Here is a 12676-nt window from a genome sequence, read left to right on the forward strand (position 1 = left end):
TGACACAGGGTTGGGGTGACATTGGGGGGGTGGCACTGGGGGGGTGACACAGACGGGGTGACATTGGGGGTGACACAGGGTTGGGGTGACATTGGGGGGGTGGCACTGGGGGGGTGACACAGACGGGGTGACATTGGGGGTGACACAGGGTTGGGGTGACATTGGGGGGGTGACACTGGGGGGTGGCACTGGGGTGACATTGGGGGTGACACAGGGTTGGGGTGACATTGGGGGGGTGACACTGGGGGGGTGGCACTGGGGTGACATTGGGGGTGACACAGGGTTGGGGTGACATTGGGGGGGTGGCACTGGGGTGACATTGGGGGTGACACAGGGTTGGGGTGACATTGGGGGGGTGACACTGGGGGGTGGCACTGGGGTGACATTGGGGGTGACACAGGGTTGGGGTGACATTGGGGGGGTGACACTGGGGGGGTGGCACTGGGGTGACATTGGGGGTGACACAGGGTTGGGGTGACATTGGGGGGGTGACACTGGGGGGGTGGCACTGGGGTGACATTGGGGGTGACACTGGGGGGGTGACACTGGGGGGGTGGCACTGGGGTGACATTGGGGGTGACACAGGGTTGGGGTGACATTGGGGGGGTGACACTGGGGGGGTGACACTGGGGGGGTGCCCCTGGGGCTGATGCTGCTCCTCCCTCCCCAGGGCTCTGAGGACGTCTCTGCTGTCACCCCCTCGGCCGCCATCGCTCCCATCCAGCCCCTTCCTGCTGCCTCCCCCCGTGCTCCCCGCCCCACATCCCCCAGCCCCACCGCGGGGTTCGCTGTGGGGGGGGGGGCCATGGGGGTGGCCGGACCCCCCCATGCCCCCCGTGGTTGCGGGTGCAGCATCCCCCGTGCTCCCCAATAAAGTCCCTGCAGCAGCTCCTGGTCCCCAATGGCCTCGGGGGGGGGGGTGAGGGATGGAGCCCCCCGGCACGTGGCTGGGTGACACCGGCGCGGCTCCGCCACCCCCGCGCCCCCTCCGCGTCCCTCCTTTGGCCATGGGGGTCCCCAGGAGGCTCCGTGGCCTCCCCAGCCCCATTGCTGGGGGTGCCACCGTCCCCATGGTGTCTCCCATCCATCTCCAGCCCCATTGAGCCACCCCTTGGGTACCACAGCATCAGGGATGCAGGCACCGGCCCAGCCCCATGGTCCCAGCCCCGATCCCGGCATCGATCCGGCCCAGCCAGGACATTCCCGGGGCTCGGGAATCTGCGGGGTCCCTTAAGTTGTTTATGGGACCAAGGCTCTGCCCTTGTCACGTCCCCACATCCCAGCTCCCCTCCTGGCTGTGCCGGAGCTGTTCCCTGGATGGGGGGGGAGGCTCCATGAGCCACCGAAGCGCTTTCATGGAGCCATGGGATGGGTTGGGATGAAGGGAGCTTAAAGCTGCTCCAGCTCCAACCCCTGCCACTGGAGCAGGGTGCTCCCAGCCCCTGTGTCCAACCTGGCCTTGAACACTGCCAGGGATGGGGCAGCCACAGCTTCTCCCTTCAACCCCTTCAGGGTCCCAGCACTCTCATGGGGAAGAACTTCCCAAGATCCCATCAACTCTTCCCGTTCCTCCTCCTCCCATCCCTGCCTCCCTTGTCCCAAGCCCCTCTCCAGGTTCCCTGCAGCCCCTTCAGGCTCTGGAGCTGCTCTCAGGGCTCGGATCCGTGCTGCTCCCCCAGCTCCCGCCTGGCTGATGCTGGGGCTGATGCTGGTCCCTTTATCCCATCCATTCCCAAGGGAATCCCATCCGTGCGCGGGGCCGGAGGCGAGGCCGCTGGGGCTGGGCTGTGCAGAGCTCTTTATATCCAGGTACAACCCGAGGCTGCTCCGGTGCCAGCCCCGCAGAGTCCGTGCCCAGGGAGAACCCGAGGGTGCAACCGGCACTGGCGAAGCTGCGGCATTCCCGAGGGCAGGAATAAACCCGGGAACCACAGAGCCAGGGCAGAGGAGGGAAAGCGGAGCCTGGGGGGGTCCCAAAGGGATCCAGCCGCGAGGCTGGGACCACGAGGGCCTGGAGCCGGATCCATCGCTGCTTCCTTCCAACTGGCATCCGCCTCGCCATGGGGCAGGAGATGGGAATGGGGGACCCTTTTCCTTAGGGAAAGCTCAGGATCCCCTTTCCTTAGGGAAGCTCAGGAGCCCCTTTCCTTAGGGAAGCTCAGGATCCCGATTCCTTAGGGAAGCTCAGGATCCCCTTTCCTTAGGGAAGCTCAGGATCCCCTTTCCTTAGGGAAAGCTCAGGATCCCCTTTCCTTAGGGAAGCTCAGGATCCCCTTTCCTTAGGGAAAGCTCAGGATCCCCTTTCCTTAGGGAAGCTCAGGATCCCCTTTCCTTAGGGAAAGCTCAGGATCCCCTTTCCTTAGGGAAGCTCAGGAGCCCCTTTCCTTAGGGAAAGCTCAGGATCCCCTTTCCTTAGGGAAGCTCAGGATCCCCTTTCCTTAGGGAAAGCTCAGGATCCCCTTTCCTTAGGGAAGCTCAGGAGCCCCTTTCCTTAGGGAAAGCTCAGGATCCCCTTTCCTTAGGGAAAGCTCAGGATCCCCTTTCCTTAGGGAAGCTCAGGATCCCCTTTCCTTAGGGAAAGCTCAGGATCCCCTTTCCTTAGGGAAGCTCAGGATCCCCTTTCCTTAGGGAAAGCTCAGGAGCCCCTTTCCTTAGGGAAGCTCAGGAGCCCCTTTCCTTAGGGAAAGCTCAGGATCCCCTTTCCTTAGGGAAGCTCAGGATCCCCTTTCCTTAGGGAAAGCTCAGGATCCCCTTTCCTTAGGGAAGCTCAGGATCCCCTTTCCTTAGGGAAGCTCAGGATCCCCTTTCCTTAGGGAAAGCTCAGGATCCCCTTTCCTTAGGGAAAGCTCAGGAGCCCCTTTCCTTAGGGAAAGCTCAGGATCCCCTTTCCTTAGGGAAGCTCAGGATCCCCTTTCCTTAGGGAAGCTCAGGATCCCGATTCCTTAGGGAAAGCTCAGGAGCCCCTTTCCTTAGGGAAGCTCAGGAGCCCCTTTCCTTAGGGAAAGCTCAGGATCCCCTTTCCTTAGGGAAGCTCAGGATCCCGATTCCTTAGGGAAGCTCAGGATCCCCTTTCCTTAGGGAAGCTCAGGATCCCGATTCCTTAGGGAAAGCTCAGGATCCCCTTTCCTTAGGGAAGCTCAGGAGCCCCTTTCCTTAGGGAAAGCTCAGGATCCCCTTTCCTTAGGGAAGCTCAGGAGCCCCTTTCCTTAGGGAAGCTCAGGAGCCCCTTTCCTTAGGGAAGCTCAGGAGCCCCATTCCCAAGGGAAAGCTCCCCCATTCCTCAGTGCAAGCCCGAGGCCCCCCCGCGGGCGCATCCCTTGGGATGCCGCTGTGCTGGCGCCTGGGGCGCGAAGGCTCCGACGCAGGTCCCAAGCCCTTCCCGAGGCGCGGGCCCGGCTGCGGCCGCGCTCCGGGGCTGTGCAAAGCGAGGCCGAGGCCTGGAATTCCCTTTGGTGCGGGCGCTCTTCCGAGGCTCAGGAGAGCGCGGGGTCCTTGGGCTTGGCCTCGGGCCCGGCCAGCAGGGACAGGGTGGGATCCTCCGCGTACTCATCCCCGTCCGTGAAATAGGGCCCCTCGCCCAGCTCGAAGAAGATGGGAAGGTCCCCGGAGCCCATGTCCACGGCGCTGGAATCCACCAGGAAGAGCGGCTGGGCTGTGTAGTGCACGAGCTGCTTCCCTGTGGAGAGACGGGCATGGGGTGGGATGGGGCTCAGAGCGCGTCCAGCGCCATCCCCGGCCCCTGCCACTGGAGCAGGGCGCTCCAAGCCCCTGTGTCCAACCTGGCCTTGAGCACTGCCAGGGATGGGGCAGCCACAGCTTCTCCCTTCAACCCCTGCCAGGGTCCCAGCACCCTCATGGGGAAGAACTTCCCAAGATCCCATCAACTCTTCCCGTTCCCCCTCCTCCCATCCCTGCCTCCCTTGTCCCAAGCCCCTCTCCAGGTTCTCTGCAGCCCCTTTAGGCTCTGGAGCTGCTCTCAGGGCTCCCCTTAAGGAGCCTTCTCTTGTCCATGCCTCCCATCTGGGGTTTATGCATCCCGCCAAGATCCTGCTCCATCCCAGCATCCCCTCCCCATCATCCCCCTCCATTAAAGAATGTGTTTGGGAGGAGAAACAGTTCTGTCACCACCACAGTTCCCACTGGACACTGGGATGCTGCCGGTACCTGCGTCTGCTGTGCCGGCCTCTGTCTCCGTGGGTTTCTGCTGTTCCTGGGATGAAAGGAGATCCTGGATCTGTGGGAGAAGAGGGGGGCTCTCAGTGGCCAGCACATGGACCCAAGGCACGCTCTGCACACAGCCATGGTCGGCAGCTCCAAGGACCTGCTGAGGTCCTCAGGGCTTGGTGAGGTTGTGGTGAGCCCCTGGGGATGGGGATGCTCCAGCTCCCAGTTCCCAGCGTGCTTCCATAGATCCTGTCCCCTACATCATGGAACCAGGGAATGGGTTGGGATGAAGGGACCTTAAAGCTCCTCCAGCTCCAGCCCCTGCCCCGGGCAGGGACCCCTTCCACTGGAGCAGGGTGCTCCAAGCCCCTGTGTCCAACCTGGCCTTGAGCACTGCAGGGATGGGGCAGCCACAGCTTCTCCCTTCAACCCCTGCCAGGGTCCCAGCACCCTCCTGGGGAAGAACTTCCCAAGATCCCATCAACTCTTCCCTCTTCCAGTCGGAGCCGTTCCCCCTCCTCCCATCCCTGCCTCCCTTGTCCCAAGCCCCTCTCCCGGTTCCCTGCAGCCCCTTTAGGCACTGGAGCTGCTCTGAGGCCTCCCCTTCCTGCAGCAGAGGGGCAGGATCCCCTCCCGGAGCTGGAGGTGCAGCCCAGGATGCTCCTTTGGATGCAGCCCAGCCATGGGGCCACCACTGCCCTGCCTCTGCGGCTCTGCTCTGACCTTGGTTCCCCCCTGCCCCTTCTCAACGCAGCCACCATGGATCCATCACCATCATCTGATGGGTAACGGGCAGCTCCGGCTCTTGCAAGGAGCCTCCCTGGGCCGGGTCCAGCGCTGGTGATACCCAAGTCCATTGAGGAACCAGCCCTGTGGGTTCCTGAAGCCTGGGACCTGGAGAGGCTTCTCCACGCCTCCCATGTGGGGTTTCTGCATCCCGCTAAGATCCTGCTCCATCCCTTCACCCCCTTCCCTTCCAACCTCCTGACCACCTAAGCTCATCCACAGGCAGGTCTATGGGAAGCACCTGGAGCTCCGAAGGCCTCAGTGCACTCCCATGGGCAGGGGCAGGGCCCTGGGAAGCTCAGCACCGCACGCACCGGGAAGGAGGGATGGAGCAGCCCTGGTCTCCATGTGCCGGGCTCCACGCTCCTGCTCACTCCCGCATCTCCTGCCCTGCACGATGGGGGTGGCCTGGGTGCCCTTCAGAGCCGGCCAGCGCCGCGGAGGAGCTGCTGAGGAGCTCAGGACCCTTCCCCTGCCTGCCCCAGGTACTCACACTGGCCAGGCTGCTGTCCAGGTCGGGGAGGTTCATGTCCGTAACCGTCATGGAAGGGCTGAAGAGCTGCCGGAAGGGAAGAGCCATCAGTGAAGGGAGAGCAGCGAACCCCGGCATGCCAGGGAATTCCTGGCTGGAGCCAGAGCGGTCCATCTGCCACTGCAAGCCACGTGGTGGAGGAGCAGAGGAGGGAGGATCCAGCTGGAGATGTTTAACTGATCCGGTTGGAGATCCAGTTGGAGAAGTCCAACCAATCCAGTTGGTGACCCAGCTGGAACTTTCCAACTGACCCACTTGAAGATCCAGTTGGAGATGTCCAACAGATCCAGTTGGCAATCCAGTTGGAGATGTCCAACCAGTCCAATTGGAGATCCAGTTGGAGATGTCCAACCAGTCCAATTGGAGATCCAGTTGGAGATGTCCAACCAGTCCAATTGGAGATCCAGTTGGAGATGTCCAACCAGTCCAATTGGAGATCCAGTTGGAGATGTCCAACCAGTCCAATTGGAGACCCAGTTGGAGATGTCCAACCAGTCCAATTGGAGACCCAGTTGGAGATGTCCAACCAGTCCAATTGGAGATCCAGTTGGAGATGTCCAACCAGTCCAATTGGAGATCCAGTTGGAGATGTCCAACCAGTCCAATTGGAGATCCAGTTGGAGATGTCCAACCAGTCCAATTGGAGATCCAGTTGGAGATGTCCAACCAGTCCAATTGGAGATCCAGTTGGAGATGTCCAACCAGTCCAACTGGAGATCCAGTTGGAGATGTCCAACCAATCCAGTTGAAGATCCAGCTGGAGATGTCCAACTGATTCAGTTAAAGATCCAGTTGGAGGCTTCCAACCGATCCAGCTGGAGGAGTCCCTGCTCCCTGCAGGGCTGGACCAGACGCGCTCTGGAGGTCCCTCCCCACCCGAACCACGCCGTCCTATGGGAGCAGACTCACATCTAACAAGGCGCTCGTGTCCACGCTGAAGCCGTGCGTGGTCAGCATGGTCTGGAGGTTGTCCAGGTTGGAATCGATGGTGTCCAGGTGGTCGTTGAGTTCATTCCTGGGCAGAACAGAGCAGAGCAGGAGGTCAAGGAGGAGAAACCTCGCCTGGCCCCTGGGCTACTGCCGGGGACTTCACCCAGCCAAGGACTGCAACCCCCCCTCAGCCCTGGCCCCATGGCCACCAGCTCCAGCTCCTGCAGGGCTCCTCCCTCTCTCCATCAGGAGCCTTCGGACTCTTTCACCCAGGAGCTCCAAGGATGAGGAACCCAAATGGATGAGACCCGGAGCTCCTATGGATTCCAGGGGGGTTTCAGGCTTTGGGTAAGCTCCAACCACCATGGGCCTGGTGCCACTGCATCATTAGAGCTTTGGACCTTGGCTGAGTCCAAACCTCCTCCCGTCCCCTCCTGGTTGTGGATCCAGGACAAAGGCAAGAAACTCTCATCCCTGAAACAACTTGGTTTGGGGAGGAAAGTTCCAAAGGGACCACAGCTGGCCAGGAAAACCCTTCCCGTCTGGATGGGCAACAGGGAAACGTTTGTTCCTCAGGAGATGGGGCTTCCAGGAATGATGGAGAGCACCAAAGCTGCTTCCATGATGTACCCAGGGGATAACGCTTCCCACTGCATCCTGACCTGGGCATGTCCCCGCATGGATCCAGGCGGCTCCCAAGAGCTCACATGTACATGATGGGACGTGGGGGAAGAAGCACCTTGGTCCCATGGGAATCACAGCTCATTTGAAGGCCAGGATGAGGATCAGCAGGGAAATACATCCCATAAACTGAGCCACGGAAAGCTGGAATCCTGCTGAAGCTGAGCTCTCTGGAAACTGGTCACTGGGATGGATGGAAGAGCCCCACACACTGGGACATGGCTCTGGGATAGCGCTGCAGGGCAGGATGGGTGCAGAGCATGAGCAACCCCAGCAGAGATTGCTCTGTATGGAGCCATGGAATGGGTTGGGATGAAGCGACCTTAAAGCTCCTCCAGCTCCAAGCCCTGCCCCGCGCAGGGACCCCTTCCACTGGAGCAGGGTGCTCCAAGCCCCTGTGTCCAACCTGGCCTTGAGCACTGCCAGGGATGGGGCAGCCCCAGCTTCTCCTTCCCACCTCATCCTGGGATCGCTCCTCGGATCCCGTTCCAATCCATCCCCCCTGTCCCGTCCCTGCCTGCCCTTAGAGCACACACATGGGGTTAGCAATGAAGTCCTGCAGCACACAGCGGCCCTGGCTCCTGTCAAGGGCCCCCTGAGGCTCCTCAGCCGGGCACCGGCGGGGATCTGGGTACCACGCTCAGGTATTCCCATACAAACGGCCCCTTTCATCCCTGGCCCCGGTGTTCCCAGCGGCTCCTCAAAGGCTGCTGCCCACAAACGTTAATCCCCAGCTCCCATGAAATGCCCAGGCACAAAGGAGGCCTTTGTGGATCAAGTGACGGAGCGGGAGGCTCACAAAGAGGCAATGCAAGCCCTGACCTGGGGCTTAGGGGCTCCCCTTCTCCAATGAACCAGGGAATCACCGGAGCGTGGCCCCAGCCATGAAAATCCAGGCATCACGGAGGCTTCCTGGCACGCTGACAGTGCCCGGGTCAGGCAAGAGGGCCTGGGCACCCCCATGGACTGGAGCCACTTCCCTGGCTCCCCACATCCCAGTGCAAGCAGCAAACTCCTGGGAATTCCATGGGATCCGGATCATGTCCCCGGATCCGGACACGGAGCTCGCGTGGCTCCAGCAAGGAGCAAGTGATGGTTGCTGAGGTCCGAGCCTGGGAGCTCAGAGCTCGCTGAGGTCTCATTCCCTGTGAGGGGTGACCGGACCCTGGCAGGGGTTGAAGGGAGAAGCTGTGGCTGCCCCATCCCTGCAGTGTTCAAGGCCAGGTTGGACACAGGGGCTTGGAGCACCCTGCTCCAGCGGAAGGGGTCCCTGCCCGGGGCAGGGCTTGGGGCTGGAGCAGCTTTAAGGTCGCTTCAACCCAACCCATTCCATGGCTCCATGGTGGAGGAGACAGGATCTATGGAACCGCACTGGGAGCTGGAGCATCCCCATCCCTATGGGCTCACCACAACCTCATCACCCTCTGAGGACCTCAGCAGCCCGCTCGGAGGAGCTCAGCGCCAGCGCTTCCATCAGCACCGATCCTCCCGCCTTGGGCAACCCCTGCTCTGCTCATTCCACCTCCCTCGGGCACCTCTGACTGGGGGATGGCCTGGAACCATCAGAGGAGAGGATGGGGCCATAGACAGGGGCAGCTTCAACCCCCCACAGGGAAGAGCTTCTGCCTAAGAGCTCATCTCAGTCTCCCCTCTGGCAGGTTCAAGCCATTCCCCTTGGCCTGTCCCTGCAGGCCCTTGTCCCAAGCCCCTCTCCAGGTTTCCTGCAGCCCCTTCAGGCACTGGAGCTGCTCTCAGGTCTCCCCTTCAGGAGCCTTCTCTTCTCCAGGCTGCCCCAGCCCAGCTCTCTCAGCCTGGCTCCAGGGCAGAGCTGCTCCAGCCCTCGCAGCATCCCCATGGCCTCATTTGCCCTCGCTCCAACAGCTCCAGGGCCCTTTGGGGCTGCTGCTCCAGAGCCGCTGCAGGATTCCAGAGCCGCTGCAGGATTCCAGAGCCGCTGCAGGATTCCAGAGCTGATGCAGGATTCCAGAGCCAGATGCAGGATTCCAGAGCTGGGTGCAGGATTCCAGAGCTGGATGCAGGATTCCAGAGCCGGATGCAGGATTCCAGAGCCGCTGCAGGATTCCAGAGCCGATGCAGGATTCCAGAGCTGATGCAGGATTCCAGAGCTGGATGCAGGATTCCAGAGCCAGATGCAGGATTCCAGAGCCAGATGCAGGATTCCAGAGCCGGATGCAGGATTCCAGAGCTGGATGCAGGATTCCAGAGCCGGATGCAGGATTCCAGAGCTGATGCAGGATTCCAGAGCCAGATGCAGGATTCCAGAGCCGGATGCAGGATTCCAGAGCTGGATGCAGGATTCCAGAGCTGGATGCAGGATTCCAGAGTTGGATGCAGGATTCCAGAGCCAGATGCAGGATTCCAGAGCCGATGCAGGATTCCAGAGCCGGATGCAGGATTCCAGAGCTGCTGCAGGATTCCAGAGCCGGGTGCAGGATTCCAGAGCCGGATGCAGGATTCCAGAGCCGCTGCAGGATTCCAGAGCCGATGCAGGATTCCAGAGCCGATGCAGGATTCCAGAGCCGGGTGCAGGATTCCAGAGCCGGATGCAGGATTCCAGAGCCGGATGCAGGATTCCAGAGCCGCTGCAGGATTCCAGAGCCAGATGCAGGATTCCAGAGCCGCTGCAGGATTCCAGAGCCGGATGCAGGATTCCAGAGCCGGATGGAGGATTCCAGAGCCGCTGCAGGATTCCAGAGCCAGATGCAGGATTCCAGAGCCGCTGCAGGATTCCAGAGCCGGATGCAGGATTCCAGAGCCGGATGCAGGATTCCAGAGCTGATGCAGGATTCCAGAGCCGCTGCAGGATTCCAGAGCCGGGTGCAGGATTCCAGAGCCGGGTGCAGGATTCCAGAGCTGATGCAGGATTCCAGAGCCAGATGCAGGATTCCAGAGCCGCTGCAGGATTCCAGAGCCGGGTGCAGGATTCCAGAGCCGGGTGCAGGATTCCAGAGCCGCTGCAGGATTCCAGAGCCAGATGCAGGATTCCAGAGCCGGATGCAGGATTCCAGAGCCGGATGGAGGATTCCAGAGCCGGATGCAGGATTCCAGAGCTGATGCAGGATTCCAGAGCCGCTGCAGGATTCCAGAGCCGGATGCAGGATTCCAGAGCCGGATGCAGGATTCCAGAGCTGATGCAGGATTCCAGAGCCGCTGCAGGATTCCAGAGCCGGATGCAGGATTCCAGAGCTGGATGCAGGATTCCAGAGCCGGATGGAGGATTCCAGAGCCGGATGCAGGATTCCAGAGCCGGATGCAGGATTCCAGAGCTGATGCAGGATTCCAGAGCCGCTGCAGGATTCCAGAGCCGGATGCAGGATTCCAGAGCTGATGCAGGATTCCAGAGCTGGATGCAGGATTCCAGAGCCGGATGGAGGATTCCAGAGCCGCTGCAGGATTCCAGAGCCAGATGCAGGATTCCAGAGCCGGATGCAGGATTCCAGAGCCGCTGCAGGATTCCAGAGCCAGATGCAGGATTCCAGAGCCGGATGCAGGATTCCAGAGCTGATGCAGGATTCCAGAGCCGGATGCAGGATTCCAGAGCCGGATGCAGGATTCCAGAGCTGATGCAGGATTCCAGAGCTGGATGCAGGATTCCAGAGCCGGATGGAGGATTCCAGAGCCGCTGCAGGATTCCAGAGCCAGATGCAGGATTCCAGAGCCGGATGCAGGATTCCAGAGCCGCTGCAGGATTCCAGAGCCAGATGCAGGATTCCAGAGCCGGATGCAGGATTCCAGAGCTGATGCAGGATTCCAGAGCCGGATGCAGGATTCCAGAGCCGGATGCAGGATTCCAGAGCTGGATGCAGGATTCCAGAGCCGCTGCAGGATTCCAGAGCCGATGCAGGATTCCAGAGCCGCTGCAGGATTCCAGAGCCGATGCAGGATTCCAGAGCCAGATGCAGGATTCCAGAGCCGGATGCAGGATTCCAGAGCCGCTGCAGGATTCCAGAGCCAGATGCAGGATTCCAGAGCCGGATGCAGGATTCCAGAGCTGATGCAGGATTCCAGAGCCGGATGCAGGATTCCAGAGCCGGATGCAGGATTCCAGAGCCGGGTGCAGGATTCCAGAGCCGCTGCAGGATTCCAGAGCCAGATGCAGGATTCCAGAGCCGGATGCAGGATTCCAGAGCTGATGCAGGATTCCAGAGCCGCTGCAGGATTCCAGAGCCGGATGCAGGATTCCAGAGCTGGATGCAGGATTCCAGAGCCGGATGGAGGATTCCAGAGCCGGATGCAGGATTCCAGAGCTGATGCAGGATTCCAGAGCCGCTGCAGGATTCCAGAGCCGGATGCAGGATTCCAGAGCTGATGCAGGATTCCAGAGCTGGATGCAGGATTCCAGAGCCGGATGGAGGATTCCAGAGCCGCTGCAGGATTCCAGAGCCAGATGCAGGATTCCAGAGCCGGATGCAGGATTCCAGAGCTGATGCAGGATTCCAGAGCCGGATGCAGGATTCCAGAGCCGGATGCAGGATTCCAGAGCTGATGCAGGATTCCAGAGCCGCTGCAGGATTCCAGAGCCGGATGCAGGATTCCAGAGCTGATGCAGGATTCCAGAGCTGGATGCAGGATTCCAGAGCCGGATGCAGGATTCCAGAGCCGGGTGCAGGATTCCAGAGCCGGGTGCAGGATTCCAGAGCCGGATGGAGGATTCCAGAGCCGCTGCAGGATTCCAGAGCCAGATGCAGGATTCCAGAGCCGGATGCAGGATTCCAGAGCCGCTGCAGGATTCCAGAGCCAGATGCAGGATTCCAGAGCCGATGCAGGATTCCAGAGCTGCTGCAGGATTCCAGAGCTGATGCAGGATTCCAGAGCTGATGCAGGATTCCAGAGCTGGGTGCAGGATTCCAGAGCTGATGCAGGATTCCAGAGCCGGATGCAGGATTCCAGAGCTGATGCAGGATTCCAGAGCCGGATGGAGGATTCCAGAGCTGATGCAGGATTCCAGAGCTGGATGCAGGATTCCAGAGCCGGATGGAGGATTCCAGAGCTGATGCAGGATTCCAGAGCTGATGCAGGATTCCAGAGCCAGATGCAGGATTCCAGAGCTGATGCAGGATTCCAGAGCTGATGCAGGATTCCAGAGCTGGATGCAGGATTCCAGAGCCGGATGCAGGATTCCAGAGCCAGATGCAGGATTCCAGAGCCGGGTGCAGGATTCCAGAGCCGGATGCAGGATTCCAGAGCTGGGTGCAGGATTCCAGAGCTGGATGCAGGATTCCAGAGCCGGATGCAGGATTCCAGAGCCGGGTGCAGGATTCCAGAGCTGGATGCAGGATTCCAGAGCCGCTGCAGGATTCCAGAGCCGGATGCAGGATTCCAGAGCTGGGTGCAGGATTCCAGAGCCGCTGCAGGATTCCAGAGTTGGATGCAGGATTCCAGAGCCGCTGCAGGATTCCAGAGCCAGATGCAGGATTCCAGAGCCGCTGCAGGATTCCAGAGCCGGGTGCAGGATTCCAGAGCTGGATGCAGGATTCCAGAGCTGGGTGCAGGATTCCGGAGCCGCTGCAGGATTCCAGAGCCGGATGCAGGATTCCGGAGCCGCTGCAGGATTCCGGAGCC

The 12676-nt window shown here is 60.8% G+C and overlaps 1 protein-coding gene across 1 annotated transcript in view; it reads right to left on the minus strand.

Annotated features, from left to right (window-relative positions):
• Positions 1 to 3188: 3188 nt before the first annotated feature.
• The window catches only part of HSF1 (heat shock transcription factor 1), a 43711-nt gene continuing 34223 nt past the window's right edge, over positions 3189 to 12676 (minus strand). Inside the window, exons 10-13 of the mRNA XM_080611509.1 lie at positions 6392 to 6497; positions 5444 to 5509; positions 4165 to 4234; positions 3189 to 3676 (exon numbers count right to left, since the gene is read on the minus strand). Of these exons, the coding sequence (XP_080467635.1) occupies positions 3474 to 3676; positions 4165 to 4234; positions 5444 to 5509; positions 6392 to 6497 (445 nt within the window). The 3' untranslated portion in view covers positions 3189 to 3473. The remainder of the gene's footprint in view (positions 3677 to 4164; positions 4235 to 5443; positions 5510 to 6391; positions 6498 to 12676) is intronic.

This window comes from Psittacula echo (genome assembly GCF_963264785.1).
Source record: "Psittacula echo genome assembly, chromosome: 2".
Classification (NCBI taxonomy): domain Eukaryota; kingdom Metazoa; phylum Chordata; class Aves; order Psittaciformes; family Psittacidae; genus Psittacula; species Psittacula echo.